Source organism: Hippoglossus stenolepis, chromosome 1, assembly GCF_022539355.2.
Source record: "Hippoglossus stenolepis isolate QCI-W04-F060 chromosome 1, HSTE1.2, whole genome shotgun sequence".
In the NCBI taxonomy this organism is placed as follows: domain Eukaryota; kingdom Metazoa; phylum Chordata; class Actinopteri; order Pleuronectiformes; family Pleuronectidae; genus Hippoglossus; species Hippoglossus stenolepis.
The window spans coordinates 1,521,693-1,546,057 of record NC_061483.1 but is presented as its reverse complement, the minus strand read 5'-3'; the positions used below and the strand labels follow the sequence as shown (position 1 = coordinate 1,546,057).

Below are 24,365 nucleotides of genomic sequence, written 5' to 3'. Positions count from 1 at the left end.
GCACACTGCAAATCTGACGACTCTTCCCCCACACACACACACACACACACACACACACAGAGGTTAATGTGTGTAACAGCTGGATTCAACACACACACACACTGTGAGGCTGTCGCTCTGCAGGGCGTCGTCATGGCAACAATAAAAACAGGATCAAGGTGAAGAAGATGATTTCCAGATGTTGGTTGTTTCTGCTGTTTCCTGATTGGTCCGTTCTCAGGCTGATGTGTGATCTGATTGGATGTTGTTTCTCGGAGGGAACTGACCCTGAGTCAGTTTATGCGAAGCTCTGACAGGCTGGTGGGGGAGTTGTCCCAGTGCACCATGGGAAGATTTCCCTCAGTGTTCTCTGTTCAGACCTTCTGTCGTCATGGAAACATCTGGAACAGGTCGTTCAAAGAGAGAAACAGATCTGAGGTCAGTTTACTCGACTTAGACTCTACTGTTAAATATTATACAAAATAATACAATATTATCTATGATATACAAAATAATATTACACACTAAATTACATTTTTCAGTAAAAACTGATCATAAAATTTACGACAAAAATATTGTCATACATGATTTTATCATTGGTGGTTTTCAGATAAAAAGTTTATCCTCCAAAGTAAAAGCCGTGTCAGAACAGATGCTTCCTGTCTGCTTGGTCGTTATGGTAACCTGTTTCCTCCAGGCGACCTTTGACCTCCAGACTCTGAGTGAGGTTTCCAACCTCTGATAATCAAGTTCAGTTTGTGTCCGTCAGTAGTTTACTGACCGTTCAACTGTTTTACTGCATGTAGAAGTTTTCACAAACAGTTTACAGACTGTTTACTCATGAGTCGGGTCAGACCTGAGTTCTCTGATGTCACCAGACAGATGCATCATGGTCCGAGACGACGAGCTGCTCGTCAAACATCACACACAGATGCTCGTGACCTCAGCTGAGGTGAGAAGACGAGAAGATGATGATGAGGGACGAGGGACTTATTGGATTCGTGTCCCCAGTTTGAAGGACGCCCAGTGAGACGGAATCAGACCAGGACAGAAGGATGTGGTGGTTCACCGAGTCAAGGTTGCTGATTGGTCCAGAGACGTATCGACTAATGAGCTGCAGCTTGACCTTCTGTTCGCTGGCGTCTCCTCTCCGATAAGTAAACTATGTTCATCCTGTCTCCACGGAAACCGACTCTGATTTATGATATCCATGGCAACAGATTGATGACGTCCTGTTCCTGCACAGCTCGGACAGGAAGTGAGGACGCGTCACCTCCCTGCAGGTCAGGGTCATGGGACTCTTTTTATCGGATGAGTGAAGGTCAGTTTAAACATTTTTTATTTCACCGTGAAAATATTTAACAGAGGATTAAGATAAATGAAGGAGAAGAAGAAAACGACAGAGATGAGGCGAGTGGACAGATTTGACTTTGAACTCTTCTTCTCTGGTTTTAAAACAATCAGCGTGACAGACGTTTTCTCGCTCTGATGAGATTCTGATCATTTAAACGTCACATGAATAAATCTGACTCTTAACGTTTCCTCTTTTATGAGTTTCCCTCAGTTCGGTCATGAATTCAGTCGCTGTCACATCACATCAGGGTTAGTGGGTGAAAACAAGCTCAGTGGTTAGCGGGTTAACCAGAACTCACCGACCACTGACCACTAACCAGTTGTCATCATGTTGGTGCTGATGTGACCTGTCAACACGTGGATCTGTTCACGTGAACAACAATAACTGAATGTAACTTGAGTCCTCGTGGACGTGATCGCGTTCATTTTAACCTGCAGCAGTTTCTTTCCTGTCAACACCAGGGGGCGTGGCTTTCTTGGTGAGCTACATTTTCACATCAATATTTTTGGCTTATTTATATTTACTGAGATGTCTTGTTGTCGTTGTCTGAGGTGAAACATCGACTGACCAGGTGACTTTATTCTGACCAATCAGAGCTCACAGCTACATTTATTGGGAATTTGTTTTGTAGAGAAGCTGCTCCACATGTTTCCTGTTAGAAGAGACTGAGTGATTTCAAAATAAAATCAATCTTTTTAATGAGCCATAGAAAAGATCGTCAGTAGTCATGGAAACAGGAACAAGGTTTAGGCCTAATTCTGAGAAATATCAGGATTGAGATGTTTTGACGTTACTGATGAACAATGAGTCAGTTTTTCTTCGGTGGTTTCCAGTGTGAAGAATCTGTGTTCAGGCTGATCTCAGAGCTGCTGTTGTGTTTCAGCTTTTATTAGAGTGTAAAGTTTAACAGGCCTGTTTGAACAGCAGCACTGACTCCCAGTGTCTGTTCTCTGCTGGAGGTTCAACTCGTTAAATCAAACCCTGGTTCAGATCCAGGATCAGAAACTCACCTGGAAACTTTTTATACTAAATTCACTTTCAAAGAGTCGGAGAGAGAAACGTGGGTGAAACAAACTTTTATCGGACGCAACATTAATGAAACTTCTTCTTTTAAACTTCATCAACGTGTAAAATAACTGATGAGTCAACGTGTTTTTACTCAAGTTTCAGACTCTTCAACGGAATTAAGTTTATATTTCTACAACAGCAAAACCGGAGCAGCGACTGACACTTGAAGGACCCCTGATCCAGGGATCGGTCAGTGATTGGTCAGTGATTGATCCAGGGATCGGTCAGTGACTTTGCTGCAGGTTTAAATCCGCTCCGTCACAACGATCACTCGGATTTATTTTGTTGTTTTTTCACCTTGAAAAAACATTTTCACGTTAAAAATGTAACGTTTTGATCAACGCTTGTTGATAATAATGATGTTTGTGAATCTGAGGGTTTGAATTGTTCCCACTGAGCGCTGCTGTTACACTCGACTCACTTGGCTCGGACTCGTCTGGCTCTGAGTCCTGAGTGGATTTATAATGTGGTAAAACACGGGGGGGTGGGGGTGTAATGACTTCCAGCTGCTGAGGCCGAGCGGAGGAGGACGTTTGATTTCTACACAGTCAGAACCAGAACATGTGACCTGCTCACTTCATCATGTGGAACGATTCACTTCTCACCTGAGATCGACACAAAACATAAAGTGACCTTATTTTTAGAGTTGAAGTAAAGTTAAAGAGTTAAATTAGTTTCTTTTTTTTTGTCTTTTGTTTTCCTCACATGTGGTTTTAGACCTTTTATACCTTTTCTTTACTATTTTCAGAATAAAAGTCACATTGATTTACAACAAAATGTTTCTGACCCTTTGAAAAAGTTTCCTCTTTAGTTTGACATTTTCACATCTCCGAGCTCCCATCATGCTTCGGGGGAATCAGGTCCTCGTCACAGTGGTGCGACGAGGCCGTCTCATTCAAAGGCTCTGATTGGTTGTCCCCTCCTGGTCCAGCATGTCCCAGAATTCACGGAGCTTCAGTGACGAGACGTCCGATACTTGAATTTCACCTTTAAACTCAACTGAACGGTGCAGGTTTAAAAAGTCGAGAAACAAGAATCTCTGCTCTGTTGCTAGACAACAGCCGCGAGGGCGGGGCCAGCTGATTGATGCTGAAGATGGTGGTGGTGTGATGAAGATGCTGATGAAGATGAAGAAGATGATGAAGATGGTGGTGGTGTGATGATGAAGATGATGAAGATGAAGAAGTGATGAAGATGGTGGTGGTGTGATGAAGAAGATGATGATTGCTGAAGATGGTGGTGGTGTGATGAAGAAGATGAAGAAGATGAAGAAGATGATGAAGATGGTGGTGGTGTGATGAAGAAGATGAAGAAGATGATGAAGATGGTGGTGGTGTGATGAAGAAGATGAAGAAGATGATGAAGATGGTGGTGGTGTGATGATGAAGATGATGAAGATGAACGAGTTCATTCTCTGTTTTCCTGATTCAGACTTTTCCTCCTGAATCTTTCAGATTTTCTTCTGTGGAAAGAAAGGATCGTGTAAAGTAAACAAAGGGAGGGAGATGGGGAGGGTGGGGGAGGGTGAGTGGAAAAAGCAGAGTGAGGGTTAACGGGGCCTCCAGGTATGTCCCCCAGCCACTGAGCTGAGTTTAGATTTTCTGCTCTCAGACTAAATATGAAGCTGTTTGTGTTAAAGTGAAGCTTCAGCTGAACAGAGATAAACAGAGAACGCAGCTCCGCCAACGTTCACCCAGACTGAACCGGACTCTGTAGACCCTGACCCAGAGTCCCTGTGACCCACAGAGACTCTGACCCGGAGTCCCGGTGACCCACAGAGACTCTGACCCGGAGTCCCGGTGACCCACAGAGACCCTGACCCAGAGTCCCTGTGACCCACAGAGACTCTGACCCGGAGTCCCTGTGACCCACAGAGACCCTGACCCAGAGTCCCGGTGACCCACAGAGACCCTGACCCAGAGTCCCTGTGACCCACAGAGACCCTGACCCGGAGTCCCTGTGACCCACAGAGACCCTGACCCAGAGTCCGGTGACCCACAGAGACCCTGACCCAGAGTCCCTGTGACCCACAGAGACTCTGACCCAGAGTCCCTGTGACCCACAGCTCTGAGACACAGACCTGGATCCACACAGACCTGATCCACACAGACCTGATCCACACAGACCTGATCCACACAGATGTTTCATATTGTAATAATGTTTTATTCTGTAATTATAACATCTTTATTCTGTGTAATATAGACGAACAGAACAGAACCCTGTATTTAGATGGTCTGTTATTTGGGGGTCTTAGGAATGAGTTCTTTCAGTCAACATTTGAATGACCTCTGACCTTCGACCTCTGACCAGCTACGGCGGCCTGCAGGGTCGTATCAAAATAAAAGCCTTCAGACGGACGGAACCTCTCAGGACCTCTGTGTTTTACAGCAGCTCTTAAAAACCAATCAGTGGAGACTTTATTGACCCCTGAGGTGATCAGGTGATCAGCTGATCAGGTGATCAGGTGATCAGGTGATCAGCTGATGAGATAAGTGACCAGGTGATCGCCTGCAGGCCGTACAGGTGACAGAGGGGGGGCGTCAGGCTTCAAATGAGCTGATGGTAAGTGATCAGTTCATTGATTGATTCTGTCAGCGTGTTGCTCAGAGGCACTGCAGCAGTGCCTGGTATTCACCTGTTTCTCCCTCAGTGTGGACTGACAGGCACCAGCCGCGTCCTCGCAGAGACACAGTTTCCATCAACACGTGGAAACAAAAACACAACGTCACAGTTTCCACGTTTCCATGTGTTTGCTGTGAAACGTGAGTCGACACATCGTGGAACAGACGTGTTGCTTCACATGTGAATGAAAAAGATAAAACTGGAAAAACAAATAAACGTCGTGTTGACGGTGATGTCACTGTCATGTGACCCGGTGCCCGTCCCTGGTTCTTCTTCTCTGCTCTGTTGACGGGTTCAGGGTTATATGTGTGTGTGTGTGGTGTGTGTCTGTGTGTGTGTGTGTGTGTGTGTGTGTGTGTGTGATGTTGACCTGGTTGTCTTCTTGTCGTTGTTGGAGACAGATTCTGTTGATGGTGAAAATGTTTTTAAGGTGAATAATATTATAAAATTATAATGATCAGATTTTTCACGATCAGGTTTGAATGTGTTGCAGCTGCTGCTGTTTCTCACGTGAGCTTTTTCCTGTGGAATGTGACTCTGTCATTAAAACAACAGCTTCTTTTAAAAACTGCCTCATAAAGTGCAAACAGTGAAACAGTCAGTGTGAGTGAAGTGATGCATTCTGGGTGGTCCGGCTCCATACAGGGAGGAAGGAGGGAGGGGGTCTGATAATTCTGACGCTCTTATTGTGAAAAGAAACTTTGTTCACGTTGTTTTCTTCACGTATATATTTTATCATCTGTGTGAATTCAGAATCAGTCGTCTCTACTGTCCCAGGTCCATGTGCATTGTGGGTAATGTAGGTTCGAGAGTGAGATGATCAATCTGCTCCTTTAACGTCTCTTCAGCTTCAAATTATCTCCGTAATAAAACCATAAATAAAATCCTTATCAGAGCTGCTGCGGCTGCGGGGCCCCTGAGGGACTGTGGGGCCCCTGAGGGACTGTGGGGCCCCTGAGGGACTGTGGGGCCCCTGATAGAACAGGGCCTCAGCAGTTCACAGAAATAGAGCCTTGAAAGTTTGTAATGTTTTACGTCATTATGGATAAAAACTAAATTTACAACAAGGTCAAAGAATTTGTGATTTAATGCTCCACCCAGTGGAAAAGTTCAGTGACACAAATCAAACACACCCAGTGAACAACAAGCTTCCAGTGACAGTTTGTTATCATCAGAGTGTGTGTGTGTGTGAGTGTGTGAGTGTGTGTGTGTGTGTGTGTGTGTGTGTGTGTGTGTGTGTGTGTGTGTGTGTGTGTGTGTGTGAGTGTGTGTGAGTGACTGGTTATTTCAGGAGAAGCTGATATGAAACATCCTTTAACTTCAGGAAGTTTCCGATGGAGGTGAAAAGTCACTGAACAGAAACTGAGACAAAGTTTAATCATCTTCTTCAGAGTCACGTTAGTTTATGGTTACAGTTACTTTCAGTTACAGTTACTTTCAGTTACAGTTTGTCTCTGTTGTGTAACGTTATCATATCATGTGAAATAATGACTTTGTTCATAAAATCACAACATTTAAAATAATGACTTTATGAGAAAGTTGCAACAATGTTAAAAAGGTTCATTTTTCTTTTGGTGAGATTTTGTAACTTTTTCTCAAAGTGTAAATAAATGCACTGAAATGTAAATAGATTCAGTTTATAAATGTAAATCTGTCGTTTCACGTCAAACTGAAGAAACCTGACGACCGAGAATCTTTAGGTTTTTGAAAATCTGTGTTAAAACATAAAGAAAACAACAGTTTGTAAAATCAGTTTCTAAATTCATCATCTGATTAATGTCCAATTATGTTTCTGTTATTTTTTACATTCAGTGACTTGATCCACTTTCATCCTCACATGTGTTAAATGTCGAGTTTGATTTGTATTGAACTTTAATTTGTTTAAATGTATATTTTAATGTGATATTTCTCTTATTACTGAAACTGTCCATCACTTTTCTTCGTCCCCGTGAAGACAAACATTTCACTGATAAAACTTAAAACTTGGAAAAATGGTGACGGATCAGGACTAAATGATGAAGACCAGGACCTGTGATGAAGACCAGGACTTTGATGAAGACCAGGACCTGTGATGAAGACCAGGACTTTGATGAAGACCAGGACTTTGATGAAGACCAGGACTGTGATGAAGACCAGGACTGTGATGAAGACCAGGACTGTGATGAAGACCAGGACCTGTGATGAAGACTGGAGATCTGGACCAGGACTGTGGACCAGGATCAGAACCAGCACCAGGTCCTCGTGCTGCAGGTGAGGCTGCAGAGGCGCACGTGTCTGGTTTCTCCTGTGGGAGGGGCGGGGACAGTTGGGGGGGGGGCGGTGATGAAGAGGAGGAGCAGCTGCTTCAATCTGTCGCAACGTTTTCTTTGTTTCACATGAAAAGTTCTGATGAACAAACTCAGACCGAGTCTCACCGATCAAACCGGATTAACGGGGGATTAAACCGGATTAACGGGGGATTAAACCGGACTAAAGGCGCAGAGGAGGAGCGGCGGGACTCGAACCGGAGCAGAAGTTAGAGTCTGGACCAGAATCCAGATCATGGATCATTAGAACCGGACCTGGAGGAAACGGATCTGGTCTCCATGGAGATGAGAGGATCGATCGCAGGACTGATCGTGTATTGATTGTTTATTGATCAGCGGAATGGCCGCGCTCCCGCTGCTGCTGCTCGCGCTCTGGACCTGCGGACACGCCAAGAGCGCGTTCGCGCCGCGACCCTCCTACAGCCTGTACACCGGCGGGCACGCGCACGGAGGCCGCGCAGCCAGCAGACACAGGTAGGATGACACGTGCACGGAAAGGATGAGGATGATGATGGTGATGGAGGAGGAGGATGTGGTGACGTCATCTCAGACGGGTTCTCTGTCAGATGTTTTATTGTGAAAGAGAAGAGGAAGTGTTTAAAAGTTGCTGGTTTGAATCCTGGTGCTGGAGGTTCGATGCATCTGACTGCGATGATGTCACAGTGACGTCACGGTGATGTCACTGTGACTGACTTCACTCCTCTCTGCTGTTCCCATGGTTACGAGCTCATGATGCAGCTTCAGGTCATTAAATTGATTTAGATTTATTTAAACCCAGAACCTCACTCAGTAGAACCATGTCCCATCAGCACCTTAAAGGCTCAGCGTGCAGAATTTAGTGACATCTAGTGGTGAAGTGTCATGTTGCAGCTGAACACCCCTCACCTCACCCCCCCCAAAAAATCCTGGATCTGCACCAAACTGAAAAGAGTGTGTGGTTTTTGTGAGATCTTTAATAAAGGCACAGGGGTGAAAACATAACCTCCCTGGTGAAGTTAAATATTCAAATTTATTTCAGTTAATTCTCATGAAAATTCTTTCAAAATATTAAGATGAATTGTCGTGATTCAGTTTGTTCATGTTTCAATTTGAAACTGACCTCTGCTGACCCCTGACCTCTGCTGACCCCTGACCTCCAGACTCAAACTCAGGTGTTGTCTTCTGGGTCTGAACTCTCGCTGCACACGAGCCAATCACAGTCCACCGTTCACTTATAACCCGGGTCTTTAGGATGTGTGCGACACTTCCCACGCAAACGTTTGAATCTATAACAAGATTCAAATGTCCTGATCCTGATCCTGGTCCTGGTCCTGATCCTGATCCTGATCCTGATCCTGGTCCTGGTCCTGATCCTGGTCCTGGTCCTGATCCTGATCCTGATCCTGATCCTGATCCTGGTCCTGGTCCTGGTCCTGGTTCTGACTGTGACTTCTTTACCTGATGTTCTGCTTTTTGTCTCATTCCACAAAGTCGGATCTTTTGGCTTCATGCAGGAACCGTTACCAACAGATTTGTTCTTAACTTGAACAAACTAGTGAAGAACTTCACGTTCACTGATGTTCTCAGTTTTGGAGAACATATATATTAGTTTATAATAATCCTATTTCATTAGTTTGAAGGATTATAACTAAATATATAAATGAGGTCATAGTAATGTTGACATACTTCTGTTTAACGTATTATGATCCTGTTGAATGTTGGAACGCACAGATTTGCTTGAAATTCACTATTTTAGTTATTTCTATATTTCTATACATTTACAGATCTTTTTTTATATTCATACCAAATTGCATACTACTGTGAGTTAATGTCTATTTATACTATAAATCATATAATACTCACCAGTACACTACTGTGGCATTATATCATTTATAAATACATATATTTCACATTATTTTACAATTTTTACCAGTTTACTCGAACTCATATTCATATTGTACAAGAGACATTCCTATGATCTTATAACAGAATATGTGTGCACGTTCATTTCAATATCTTCTCGTCCTCGTGCTCAGACACAGTTTACGTCCTTCAATCATCCTGTGTCACTGAGCTTCACACAGTTTGTTAGACAGTGATTCTCAAACTGTGTGTGTGCGGGATCATAACAGGTGGGGCGCGCCACGGGGGGGGGCGGAACTCATGTTTTGACGCCGCATCTCTGTAACGGTGGAACAGTAAACAAATCGTTCTTTCGCCGGAGCCAGGGGTCGCAACCCGCGGGCAGCGACCCCGCAGCGGCTCTGCAGCGGCCCTGCGAGCAGTGAACTCACGTTCACGTTAATTTGTTAAATCATCATCGTATCAGGCCAGCATGAAATACCAGGAGCGGGCCAGTGTGTGTGTGTGTGTGTGTGTGTGTGTGTGTGTGCCCCACACACACACACACACACACAGGCCCCGGGGCTCCCCCCCCCGCCCCCACTCACTCGCTCAGAGAGACACACACAGTGAGATCAGCTCGTTCTCGTGAAGCAGCAGCTCAGTGACAAACAAGACACAGTGTTCACAAACCAAGTTGAAAAGAAAGTCCGATGAAGTCCGTCTTGCTCCTGGGTTCACAGTGAATGAAGGAGGACACGAGGACAGACCAGTGTGTCTTTTAGGTCAGCTGACAGTATGAGACCCAACAAATTAAGAAGACACTTAGAAAAATTACACCCCAGTCACATGCATGTGTTCTTTTTGGTTGAGCTTTATCATCGTTGTAACAAAGTGATTATAATTTTATTAATTTTTTCAGACTGAGGAATGTCACCAAAAGTCCTTCAATTAAGTTGAATTTAAGCAAAGTTGTTGCACTATTCTTTGAAAAAAGTGGCAAATGTCACAAAAAGTTGTTTGAAAAAGTTTTTTTCAGAAATTCCTGAAAGTAATGTGAATTTAATGTTCATGTGTATTTTATGTAAATACACATGTTGAACTTGGCCCATTTCGTCATCATTTTGTTGGGGCGGGGGAGCGGGGGGGGGGCATGACAAATATTCTAGCTCCAAAGTGGGACATGACAGAAAAGGTTTGAGAACCACTGGTCTACGATATCATTTCCATCTGTAGTGAAAGGTTTGGATCGTGTACATATTCTTTGTATCTTTATTTAATTTATTTTGTTTTCCTTTGTAATATTTCTCTTCTTTACATCATTTTGCAGATCTGCTGCTGTAACAGGTTTCTCAGTGTGGGTTCAGTTTCTCATCTCATCTCTGGAATCAGAACTTCAGTCTCTAAACGTTTTACTCATTTTCACGATTCAACACGTCGGACACGAGGCAGGAAATGGTTCTGTATATTATTTTTGCGATAGAAGCGTTTCTGGAATCTGACGTGAGAAACTTTCGTACAAACTCAGCGTGCGAACAAACGTGAGAGAATTTAAGGATAAAAATACAAACACGAGGCCTGATGTTAAAACACTAATTGATATTATTGATTTTAAATAAAACATTTTCTGAATAAGACAAGTTGACGTCTGTGTTGTTTCCTGTAACTGTTCACATGAAGTCACAGTTACAGCTTGTATTGAAACACACACACACACACACACACACACACACACACACACACACACACACACACACACACACACACACACACAGTGAAGTCTGTGATGTCATCATCAAAAATTTAAACAAACGCCTAAATGACTCATTTCCTGTAGAGAGAGTGACATCATGCTGTGTGTGTCTGTGTGTGTGTGCTTCTTCTATCTTTGTGAGGACCAGTTGCGCAACACAATCGGTCCGGTCGTGATGTTTGAGGTTCGAGTTGCATTATGTCAACGAGCGTCCTCACAAAGAAGAAGTACAACTCTGAAGTTAGAAATGTTTGTGTTTGTCTGTCGTGTTTGTACGAACAAATGTACGAGAAATGTGAGACCAGAATCCGAACAAATTCTCTCATGAGGTCGAATGTTTCCTGTCGTCAGTCTGTGGTGTGTCAGTGTCTCAGCCGGCTGGAGGTCAAAGGTCAAAGCTGGTCCTGATACTGAAGACGTGACGGTGACATCAGGACTGAATGTTGAAAAGAGAAACTCACACATATTAACCGTTTGTTCTCCTGGTTCATGATGAATTCATTGTCTTTTTATTTTACTAATGTAAAACAACCTGAAAACAATCTAATAAATTCAACTCATCTGATATAAATTAAATTTAAATCGAGTTAAATAAAAACCCAGAATAAATTCAGTTTTTATTAAAGACACGTTTTAACAGACATCAGCCCACTAAATGTTTAATGTTCCTGTTTCTCACTGATCATGTGTCAACTTGATTTAATCATTTGTACATTAAATTAAAAAAAGTATTTTTCAGCCGAAACGATGAACCAGTTAAAAACCAGTCGATTCCTGCTTGTTGTTCAGGATTCCAGAGAATTTTAAACATAATTTAATTTAAACACAAAAAGACTGATGACATCACCACCACGCGCTGAACATTTGCTGAGGTTTTTACCCACAATACCCCTCACCCATCAACACTGTTGTGCTGTGTGTGTGTGTGTGTGTGTGTGTGTGTGTGTGTGTGTGTGTGACACAGGAACTGGTGTTCGTTTGTGGTGACAAAGACGGTGAGTTGTGTCGTCGAGGACGGAGTTGAGACGTATGTGAAACCTGATTATCATCCCTGCAGCTGGGGAGCGGACAGTGCAGCCGAGTGGTGGTGTGAGTATACACACACACACACACACACACACACACACACACACACACACACACACACACACACACACACACACACACACACACACACACGCGCACGCTGGCATGTTGCATGATGACTTCACTGTTTTACAATCTGGGTTTTAGTTATTTGCATTTTACAGTATTAGCAGCTGCTCCTTCTGAAGTTTGCTGACATGCTTTCTGTCTGTGTAGCGCCACCATCAGGCCACGTCTCCACACACACAGCTTCCTGCTGGTTGTGACTGTGAATAGTAACAAACAGTTCACATGAGTGATTCTAACATCTGTTCCTCAGTGTTTCTGTTGGTGATTCTCTTCTGGGCCGACCTGCCCTGCAGCCCCACAGATGGATTCAATCAAGTTTTACTTTCAGTTTTCAGAAGCTCTGATTGGCCGAGAGCTGCTCGCCAACATATTTGTGGTGGACTGAGGGAAAAGAGAAATAAGAGAAGTTTGCCTGAGATCTGAGATCAGATAGAGGCAAATCTTCTGATCAGCAGGAAACTATAAAGAAACTCTGTGGTGTCACATCAAGATCGGCTCGTTGCACAGGATTAACAAATCCAGGTTTATTAAGTGATTTCACTTCCTGTTGCTGCAGGTGGAAGAAAAACATCTCTTACTGAGCACATGAAACCGTCCAATCACAGCCCGCAGCTGACAGGCTCGTCACGACGTGTCGATGTGACATCATGACGTGTCGATGTGACGGCTGCTGGCTGTGATTGGACGGTCGTGTCAACGTTAACATGATGTCAAACAGTTTTCTGTTTAACAATAGAAATCCAACGTGTCTCTGCAGTTATCGGACCTTCATGAGGCCGCGGTACAAAGTGGCCTACAAAATGGTGACGCAGATGGAGTGGAAGTGTTGTCATGGCTACAGCGGAGAGGACTGCTCCAACGGTCCAGCTGGTGGAGCAGGACCCCAGGTCTCCACCTACAGACCACAGCCCAGACCTGAACATGGAGGAGGGACGGGCTCTGGAGGAGGACAGAGCGGAGGACACGGTGGTGAGTGGAGTCACAACGTTAATGTTTAGACTCGTTTTTTAATCACAGTGTCGTTAAAAGACACTTTAAACATTTCTTCTCGCTGGCTTTAGAGGAGTTTAAGCCAGTGATTTCATCAAAAGAGTTATTGAATATTATAATTCTCAGTTATTTACGATCTTAATACTCAGTTTTTCATTTAAATTCTTCAGACAACTTGTTATTTCTAAGTTCAGTGAAACCAACTCGAGAAACTTTTCATTCTCAGTCCAACACACAGCAGCAGTAATATGTGACCTCTACTGACCTCTACTGGTGACCTTCAAGAACTGCTCCTGTTATTGTTCTGTTGCTTCTTTTTATTTTTTTGAAGGAAAAGTTGAGAATGAGAAGATGAGGCAACTGGAGGAGAAGATCCAGAGTCTGACCAGGATCGTCCAGGACCTGCAGTCCACCACGAACAATCCGTCCGTCAGCAGAGGAGGAGGAGGAGGAGGAGGAGGAGGAGGAGGAGGAGGAGGCTCGTCAGGAGGAAGAAACCCTGCTGATGCTGCTCAGCCAGAGATTAAAGAGACGATTCACAGTATCCAGACCAAACTGGACCAACTGGACAATCGCACACAGGTGTGGCAGCATTTTCCTTTTTCCATATTTACCTGTGGGGCTGGTGTGTCAGATCCTGATAGTCCAGATCCTGATAGTCCAGATCCTGATAGTCCAGATCCTGACGGGTCAGATCCTGATAGTCCAGATCCTGACGGGTCAGATCCTGATAGTCCAGATCCTGATAGGCCAGATCCCGATAGTCCAGATCCTGATGGGTCAGATCCACCACAGAAATGGTTTGTGTAGTTGTGTTGATGTTGGCTCCTCCTCCTCCGACAGGCTCATGATAAAAACCTGCTCAGCATCAACAACCACCTGGTGAACGGGAAAGGAAACCATCTGGACGGAGGTTTGTCTGGAGGAGAACTGAGCGGAGGGAAACTGAACTCACTGAAGGAGGAGATCCTGAGGGAACTGGAGACCAGAGTGTCGCTGTCCTGCTCCTCCTGTCAGGTATCACCAAACTACAGTCAGCCAATCACAGCGCCCCCTGATGGTCAGGAAGTGACTACAGTCATATGTGAAGGAACAGTTCAACATTTCCGACAAGATGTCAACACAACATTACAACTAAATACTCACAACACAATGAAATACTTATACAAGCCCTATCAAATACTCCAAACAGTGGAGTGGAAACAGTATTTCCACAGGACTCTAAATTGTCCTGAACATTGGACAGAGTTGATGTGGATGGATGGATGGATGGGTTAGTTGGTTGGTTGGTTGATTGGTTGGTTGGTTGATTGGTTGGTTGGTTGATTGGTTAGTTGGTTGGATGACAGTGGAAGACATCTGTGACAAAGCAAACATCACTGTAGCTGAAGTAAAACTGGTTAGTTTAGATTCAATTCAGTGCCGTGTGTTCTCCAGGCCGGTGTGGAGGATCTGCGCCGACAGCAGCTCGAGGACCGAGAGCAGATTCGAGCTCTGGAGAAGCAGCTGAACGTCATGGACGTTCGTTATGGCCAGGGACTGGACGTGCTGCGGCGGGATGTGCTACGTTTGCAGGGATGCTGCAACACTGTCAATGACCTCCAGAACCGCATCACTGATGCTGAACGTAAGATCAGCTCGGCCTCAGAGAACTTCGACGTTCTACAGAACCGCCTGGATAAGACGCTCAGCGGAGCAGGAGGCAGCAACAATCAGAACAGTGGGACCCAAGGAGGAGCTTTTGGTGGTCGCGGTGGAATCGGTGGCGGTGGAAGAGATGTTGTGGTGACCGAGGACATGTTGGACAGTCGCCTAAGAGACGTGGAGCGGCGGGTCAACAACACAGTGCAGCAGACCGAGCAGAGCTGTTCGTACCTGGAGAACGACTTGAAGGACTACGTCCACAAAGAGGTGACGGACCTGAGGACGGTGTTTCTGGACCGGTTTGATGACCAGGCCTTCAGGATCGCAGATGTGGAGCTGGACGTGGGGCTGGTGAAGAACCGAGTGAGTGACCAGGACCAGAGACTCCTAAAGCTGGAAAACAACACCTCCCTCATCATCCGGAGGCTGGAGCACTGCAGCTGTGGAGGAGGAGGAGGAGGAGGAAGAGAGGGAGGAAGCTGGGGAGGAGGAGGAGGAGGTGACCGAGGAGAGGGAGGAAGCTGGGGAGGAGGAGGAGGAGAGGGAGGAAGCGGGGGAGGAGGAGGAGGAGGTGACCGAGGACAGGGAGGAAGCTTGGGAGGAGGAGTAGGAGGAGGTGACCGAGGACAGGGAGGCGAGGGAGGAGGAGGAGAGGGAGCGGGAGGAGGAGGAGAGAGGGAGGAAGCCGGGAGGAGGAGGAGGAGGAGGAGGAGGAGGAGGTGACCGAGGACAGGGAGGAGGAGGAGAGGGAGGAAGCCGGGGAGGAGGAGGAGGAGAGGGAGGAAGCCGTGGAGGAGGAGGTGACCGAGGAGAGGGAGGAAGCCGGGGAGGAGTAGGAGGCGAGGGAAGCCGGGGAGGAGTAGGAGGCGAGGGAGGAAGCTGGGGAGGAGGAGGAGGAGGAGAGGGAGGAAGCTGGGAAGGAGGAGTAATTCCAGGAGGAGGTAGCCGGGGAGGAGTAGGAGGCGAGGGAGGAAGCTGGGGAGGAGGAGGAGGAGGAGGAGGAGGAGGAGAGGGAGGAAGCTGGGAAGGAGGAGTCATTCCAGGAGGAGGTAACAGGGGAGGAACAGGAGGAAGGCTACCTGGGATTGGAGGAGGAAACACCACAGAGAAGTCTCTGGCCTGGAGAGTCGTGGCCAACGAGGACAAGATTCAACATTTCAACACTCGACTCAAAGACCTGTCGGTGTCCGGAGACTCTCTGTACGACAAGGTGGAGACTTAACTACGTATAAATATCTGTTCATACAAAATATGAACTCATGTTTGACAGATCAGGACCGAAAAAGATCAAAGATGAACAGTGACGTCAGAACTGTTATATATAGAATGATAAGATATATATATACTTATACATAGTTATACATAGTTATAAATAGAGTTATGTAGAGAGTTATATATACTCGAACAGTTATATTGAGAGTTTTTCGTTCTTAGAAAGTTATATAGAGACTTACCTATAGAGTTATATATAGTTATATAGAGTTTTTATGTAATACAGAGAGTTATTTATAGAGTTATATAGTTATAGTGTTATATAGAGTTATATAAAGAGTTATATGTAGTTATAGAGTTTTATATAGAGTTATATAGAAAGTTATAAATAGAGTTATAGATTTATAGAGTTGTATAGAAAGTACATACAAAGGTATAAATAGTTATATATAGAGTTATATATAGTTATAGTGTTATAAGTTATACAGAGAGTTATTTATAGAGTTATATGTAGTTATATACTTTTATATAGAGTTATATAGAAAGCACATACAGAGGTATAAATAGTTTTAGAGTTATACTGTATATAGTTATGTGTTATATAGAGTTCTAAATTGAGTTATATGTAGTTACAGAGTTTTATGTAGAGTTGTATAGAAAGTACATAGAGATGGTATAAATAGTATAGAGTTATATAGCGTTATGTATATATTCTAAATATATTGAATAGTAACTTGTAAAGTGGTTTCCAGGTTGTGGACCTGAGTCACGACGTTCGTAAGATCAAAGCCCTGACGGGCGATCACGGCGAACACTTCAACAGAATCGTGACGGAGGTGGAGACGCTGGGACACGACTGCGACCTCTGCAGGAAGGTGGAGGAGGAGCTGCGGAGGCTGAAGAATCACTCCCAGGATGCACTTGGGCGCATGCAGAGCCACATCAACAGACTCCAGATCCGACTGGACTCAGAGAAAGATGGCTGCCTCCAGATGTGTTCACACCTGCAGGGCGACGTCCGCCTGCTGCGAGATGACGTCAGGAGGTGTAGCAGCAAATGTAAGAGCAGCTCTGACACGCCCACAAATCTTTAACACAGACCGACTGAGAAATATTGTAATGTGACGTCCAACAGGTGGTGGTTCTGGTGATTCTGGCAGTTCTGGTGGTTCCGGAGGTTCTGGCAGTTCTGGCAGTTCTGGTGGTTCCGGAGGTTCTGGTAGTTCTGGTGGTTCTGGAGGTTCTGGTAGTTCTGGTAGTTCTGGTGGATCTGGTGTTTCTGGTGGTTCCCGTGGTTCTGGTGGTTCTGGTACCAGTGAAGGTGGAACTGGGCTGGATTCTGCGAAGCCATTAGACGGCCACAGTGTGATTGGAGGCTCCATCCACAACAACCAGCTGAAGACGCTGCAGGGCGAACTGTCCGAGGTCGTCCTCACTTTCAGCTCCATCAACGACACCCTGAAGGGACTCGAACACACGATGCAGAAACACGGCAGCGTCATCACCGACCTCGGTGAGTCCAACTCGATGTCGTCATAGCTGCACCGTCCCCAGCCGACGGCCCCTCATTCATCCTCTGATTCCCACCAGGAAACACCAAAGATAAAATCATCTCCGAGCTGGACAAAATCCAGCTGGAGGTGACGGAGCACATGGAGGAGAGCCGGGACCGTTTGGACGGGTTTGATCGGGACGTGCGGCGGTTCGAGAGCACGCTGCTGGTGGAGATGGGCGACTGCAAGAGGTCCGGAGACGGGCTGGAGAAGAGGCTGTCGAAGCTGGAAGGCGTCTGTGGGCGACTGGACGGCGTCTCGGACTCAATCCACAAGATCAAGGAAGGTACAGTTTCTTTTTATTCTCACTTTAATTCCACTAAACATAAACTCTTCATCTGTTCATACGTGTTCATACGTGTTCATACGTGTTCATACGTGTTCATACGTGTTCATACGTGTTCATAAGGACAGAGGATGTTGCTCCTTGTTAAGATCTATTAGACAAACTGTGATTTGATTTGATTTGATGTGATTGAGTGATTGATTTAACGTTTTCCATATTGTTATGTTTGAATTATTTCCGTGTTCAGGACTGAATCGACACGTGTCCAGTTTGTGGACATGTGTCTCTGGCCTGAACGACACCGTCCTCCATCATGGAGGAATTCTGGACGTTATTCAGAAGAATCAGGACGACGTCCACGGCCGGATGAAGAACCTGAATTCAAGCGTCACCCACGTCCTCAAAGATCTTCAGAATTTCTCTGAGCAGGACGTGAGCGGTGAGCTGGACAGTTTATTGTTTTATTAGAACATTATTCATCATGTTTTCACTCCTGTTCATACGACTGTTGGTTTGTTAGTTTGTCAGTAAGACGGATTCCGTTTGGACAAGGATACATCAGATCTTTACTTTTCTCTTTTCACTTCAACTTCAAGTTTTTATTCTGAAAATATTTTTATTAGGGCCCGAGCACTGACGGTGGGAGGCCCTCTTGAAATTGTAAGGATTATTCTTATTATAGTGACCCAGATGAATTGGCTTTTTGAGGCTTTAACATGCTCAACTTCTTACCAAACTTTGCAGAAAATTAGAAAGTGGTGAAAATGTACGTATTCTGGAGTAATTTGAAATGGGCGTGGCAAAATGGCTCAACAGCGCCCCTGGAGCGCAGCCCTAGGTTTCCCTTTGACCGAACGCAACAGGAAGTCCGCCATTTTGCATTTAGTGGCCATTTTGGCCATATTCCACATTTTTACTTTGACGAACTTGTCCCAGGGCTTTTGGCGCTGTAACTTCAGTGTTCGAGGTTCAACCTCCCGCAAACTACATTTGTGTATCAACAGACCCCCCCCCTGAAAATATTCATATGGTTTTAAGGAATTATTAAGTTATTTTGCCAATGGGCGTGGCAAAATAACTGACGAGCGCCCCCTAAAGGGCAGCCCTGACACCACGATTGGCCGACATGTACAGAAATCGATGGGGACATGTGTCTTTCATAACAAACAAATAAGTCTCTTGGATAGATATGCTAGACCAAACAGGAAGCCCACCATTTTGGCTTTAGTGGTATATTTTTATATATATGTTTTTTTCTTTTTTTTTCTAGGAACAGTACAACAACAGTGCTGCTTTTTATTTATGGCGTTATGGCGTTATGGCGGAGCGTTATGGAATAACGCAACAGGAAGTCGCCTTATGGCGTTACACGTTCGATCATATCAACTTTAAATGGCGTCATCTCAACAACGGAGATTTTTTGTTTTGACCTGAACAGATCAGTCTGTGCGTAGTGATGCTGACAGCGCTGCACGTGATGGCGTGGAATGTAGTGCGTGATTAGTGGCCGTGGTTGGAGCCGTTTCTCCCGGTCCCCCTCCGCGGCCTAATCAGTACAACAACAGTACAACACTACCATCTGGTGGACAAATGCGGAAACTGTAGAAACAGTCTGTCTCTAACAATTACTATAATAACAATGATTTATAACAATAATATCTAAATTCTTACAACATATTTAATTTAGATTGAAGTTAATGTTGGCTCTTATTATTATTATTATTCTAACCCAAATGATTTGGCTTTTTGAGCCTTCAACATGCTCAAAAGTGGTGACAATTTAATCTATATTGACTCATTGTCACAGCGCCACCTACTGGCGACAGGAAGTGACATGTTTTATACTTTGATGCACTTCTCCTGGCTGCTTAACAATAAACAGCTCAAATGAGCTGAGACAAGTCATTGGATCATGGTCAGAATCGTGACATTTCCTCAAACCGTGTAAACATTGCGTTGCGGCGAAGGTTCATCCTTCGCCAAAGGAGACGATGTTGTCATAACTCCAGTGTGCATCGTCCTATCACCACCAAACTTCTGTCTCATGATTATAGTCCAAGGCTGAACAGCTCTATGTGTCAATATTTCCTCAGTGTCATAGCGCCACCTACTGATTCACCATGAAACAGGAAGTACTTTGTAAATCCACTCTGCATTATCCAGCCGGCCCCGAACTACTGACCTATGATCACAATCCTGACCTGAACAGCTCCATATATTAATATCAGTGCAGGGTCATAGCGCCACCTATTGATCAGTGTGAAAATTGATTTGTTGTAACATTGTCCAATTGACACAAAATTGCTCACGCTACATCAGAGCCCCAAAACGCATTTGCAACGCAGAGACATGCGCTTGGTCATTGATCGCTCTCTCCACTAACCGCAACAGGCTTCAAAATGCATGAGCTCGGGCACGTTAGTGCTACAACGTAGCCCTAGTTATTATTATTGTTGTTATTGTTATTATTATTATAAAGTTCAATCAATACTCACAGTTGAAAGAGAAGAAAAATCCTGTTGAACATTTATGTCACATGAGCAGTGATGATACTTCCTGTTGCTGACAGTCGTCAATACATGGATCAATACATTGATAACTGACATGTTCAAACCCACAGAACTTTATTTTGATGAGGCAGAGATGCAGGAGTCAGCGTTTTCTTCACATTGTGAATAAAACAGTCAAATTAGATTTGAAAAATGATGAACGTCGGTGAAGCAGCTTCTACTTTTCTGCTCATTGTGATTTCATTTTATTTTATTTATCATTTCACAGGCCTGCCTGGACCCCCAGGACCAGCTGGTGAAAGAGGATTAAATGGGCTGCCGGGCCCCCGGGGGCCCCCAGGACCTCTTGGACTACAAGGACAGAACGGAGCTCGAGGTTTTCCTGGTGAGACGGATGTTTTTTATTTAGAGGAAAAAGATGTGAGAGGAAAAAATATTTTCAATCTAGAAAGTTAATGTGTAATGAGCTTAAATAAAAAGTTTACATTTACTATTTCAGTTCATATGATGTAAACATGTATGTAAACATGTATTTATATTTCTAACATGTAATCTGGTTCTTCCAGGTCCCAAAGGTGAAACAGGTATGTGATGTATTCAACACGTGACAAATCATTATCAACATTCATTCTGCAGCGATGTGTTTATACGTGTGTGTGTGTGTGTGTGTGTGTGTGTGTGTGTGTGTGTGTGTGTGTGTGTGTGTGTGTGTGTGTGTGTGTGTGTGTGTGTGTGTGTGTGTGTTCTCAGGTCTGCCCGGTGCTCATGCTCATGTCCCCAGACTGTCGTTCTCTGCCGCCCTCACCGTCCCTGTGGACAAAGCTGGGACCATCGTCTTCGATAAGATCTTTGTGAATGAAGGAGAATTTTACGACCCGAGAACAGGTAGAACGACGGTCGTCCACTCGTCACAGGGTTGTTGGTTCAATCCCCAGCTCCTGAGTGTGTCTCTGTTGTCAGTTTGTCTGTTTATTGGAAACTAAATGTAAAGAGATTTGTATAAAATAGTTTTATTAATGCAAACTATGAATCCTGTTGATTCATTTACCTGAGTCAGACAACAGTTGAAAAGAAAAGAGAACTTGACCAAAATAAACATATGAAATATATAATAATAATAATAATAATATGTAACTGTAACTTATAACAACAGTGAAATAGTTTCTTGTTGAAAAGATTTGTTTCTAGAAAAAAAAGCAGCTTTTGTCTTTTTCTTAAGTATCACAACCTTCTCGACCTTCGCCATGTTTGTTGTTGTCAGAAACGCTCAACCCTGTGCTGCCCCCTAGTGGATGTATTGCTAACAGTCATGCCAATGTACCAGACAGTGACGGTTTCTCTTTTCGTTCTGTGAAGTCAGAATAAATGAGCCTTTAGTTCACTGAGCAGCTTCACAAAGTTCTTCTCTTAGACTTTATCGCCACCTACTGGCCGGCTGTGCTTGTTTGAGTGTTTGTAGTCGTTTTTGTGTTCTTGTCTGGACGGAGATATTTAGTAAAATTTTGTAAGTTGATCCGGTGTCTCTCTGTGAAACTGTCCCCTCCAGGTGTTTTCACCGCTCCAGTAGACGGACATTACTTCTTCAGCGCCGTCCTGACGGGTCATAAGAACGAGAAAATCGAGGCAGTTCTTTCAAAGTCTAATTACGGCATGGCCCGCGTGGACTCAGGAGGCTACCAGCCCGAAGGCCTGGAGAACAATCCTGTGGCCGAGGCTAAGACCACTCCAGGCTCCCTGGCCGTCTTCAACATCATCCTGCCTCTGCTGACTCGGGACACGATCTGCATCGACCTGGTGATGGGAAAACTCGCCCACTCCGTGGAGCCGCTCACCATCTTCAACGGCATGCTGCTGTACGAAGACATGTGACCGCCTCGTCCTGACGATGCCTGAGGACCAGACCGACAGGAACATGAAGTGTGGCGTCACGGCCGTTCAGAGGGTTCAACCCTGACCCTGAATGACCCTGAATGACCCTGAATGACCCTAAATGACTCTGACTCTGAATGACCCTGAATGACCCTAAATGACTCTGACCCTGAATGACCCTGACTTAGAGGTTATGACAGAATATTTTAAATGACGTTATTGTTTCTGAGTCTTTACGTCTCTTTACATGTGGACGACAGCAGCAGTTGAACTGTGCGACTGCTTTAATCCAATCACCTGATGTGATGTGGTCACATGACCTCAGAGCAGCACTGTGAGGACACGACTGTAAACCAGGACTCGCTGACGCCTGCTGCTACTTGAATCTTTTAAACACGCGACTTCCTGTGGTAAACAATTACAGAATTAACAGTTTGTAGCAATACTACCCCCCCCTATAGGCAGCATAGTTCATTACAGCCACAACATAAATAAAAATGTCTGATTCTTCAAGTTTGACCAATAGTGGAGCAAAACCTGCAGAATGTGTCCAGAAGGTGGCGCCACAGGAGAGATCGTCTACATCTAAAAACAAGATCAGGACATTTATTGATTATCTGATTGGTCGATATTTAGATCCCTGTGTGTGATTGATGATCTGAGTCAGAGACACTGAGACGTTTGGACAGAGCGATGATCCTCAAGCTCCGCCCTCAGCAGGTCAGACGTTGCCGTGGCAACAAGTGAGAGTTTAACTTTGAATTTGATGAAAAACCAAGAAAACATTTTGCTTTATAAAAGCAGAAAATGTTTTCTGTTGAATTTTATAGGAAGTGAGTTCACATTGTGAATGTTTTTATATTGAGCTGCACCTTCTCGTGTTTTATTTGTGTTCATTTTTGTGTCCGAGTTTTTAAACCATTATAACAAAATGTCACTTTTAGCGTGTGTTAAAGAACAAAGGCCATAAAATACACCATATTTTCTTATTGTCAACAAATCACATTAAAGAGCAGCAGTGGAGGAGAAACGTCAGGAAACCACACTGTAAAAATACCAAGAGAAGTTTTTATTTTAAATGTTATTTAAGTAAACATAAAAAATATTTATCATTTAAATGTTTTATATTTTTTAAATGTGTAAAATCGTATAATATTTTATAGCTGTGCGCAAATACACACACACACACACACACACACAAACAATAAACACATCTGTAGAATCTGACTGATAACAACACCATCTATAAGATAAAATAAGATAAGATAAAATAAGTTAAGATAAGATAAGATAAGATAATCGGTCCTACATGTACAATGAGCTTTGACCACAAGGGGTCAGTGTAGTCACATTCTAACATCAGGTGTGAAAAGAACCAGTCACAGATTAGTTACACACACATTAGTTGCATAATTACACGAGTACTTTAGTACACTATGTGAGTAAAAGTACTCAGTTACTGTTGTTACTCTAAATAAAATCTCATCAACAGACACATTATTAAAACTGTTAGTTTGCTGCTGAACATGTGATTTGTTGACAAAAATTTAAATATTCAGTGTGAACGGAAACAGTTTAAATCTGATGTTAAACCATCACCACTGAGACGTATGAAGGACAAACACACACACACACACACACACACACACACACTCACACATACACACATGCACAGACACACACGATGGTTTTTGCTTTAATGATCATTTCTCTAAGAACGACGTATGAATCATGTATTTCAACTAAACCTTCTGTTATTTAATGACTTCATCAGAAGCTGATGTGAGGATGTGTGATGGTTTCATATCACTGACGTGTTTGTTTTCACTCTAATAAACTGATGAACCAGATATTTATAACACGTATACTTTAACTATCATCTTCATTTAGTCCGAGAGGAGAAGTCACGAGCGTCACTTGTGTTTGAGTGAATTTTAAAGTTTATTCTCCGACAGGCTTCAGCTTCACTTCTCATGTTAAATCACACTTTTGTATCCAGTAAATTTCACTGTCATTAAAACACGAGTGAAACCAAAGAGATCGTTTATCGAACTGTGTTGTGTTGTTTTGTTTTTATTGACACCCATTGGACAGTACTAGCTGTCAATCACACTGTGGTATCCACCCCCCAACACATCTGGTGCTTTATGGTCTGTTTGACTCTAAATGATCATAATTCACTAAATGAACATCAGCTGTTTGAAGAAGACGTGAAACTAGAGACTGAGACAGAAACTCCTGAA

The 24,365-nt window shown here is 44.0% G+C and overlaps 1 protein-coding gene across 1 annotated transcript; it reads left to right on the top strand.

Moving 5' to 3' along the window:
* The first annotated feature begins 7,363 nt into the window (after nucleotides 1-7,363).
* LOC118101907 (EMILIN-1) lies at nucleotides 7,364-24,167 on the top strand. The gene is given in 16 exon segments (XM_047338498.1): nucleotides 7,364-7,803; nucleotides 11,868-11,965; nucleotides 11,968-11,992; nucleotides 12,816-13,027; nucleotides 13,380-13,630; nucleotides 13,892-14,065; nucleotides 14,486-15,263; nucleotides 15,739-15,902; nucleotides 16,657-16,963; nucleotides 17,040-17,417; nucleotides 17,495-17,743; nucleotides 17,991-18,182; nucleotides 20,522-20,638; nucleotides 20,820-20,837; nucleotides 21,004-21,138; nucleotides 21,800-24,167. Coding segments are annotated over 16 exon segments (3,555 nt in total). The 5' UTR covers nucleotides 7,364-7,669; the 3' UTR covers nucleotides 22,123-24,167.
* Nucleotides 24,168-24,365: the final 198 nt, after the last annotated feature.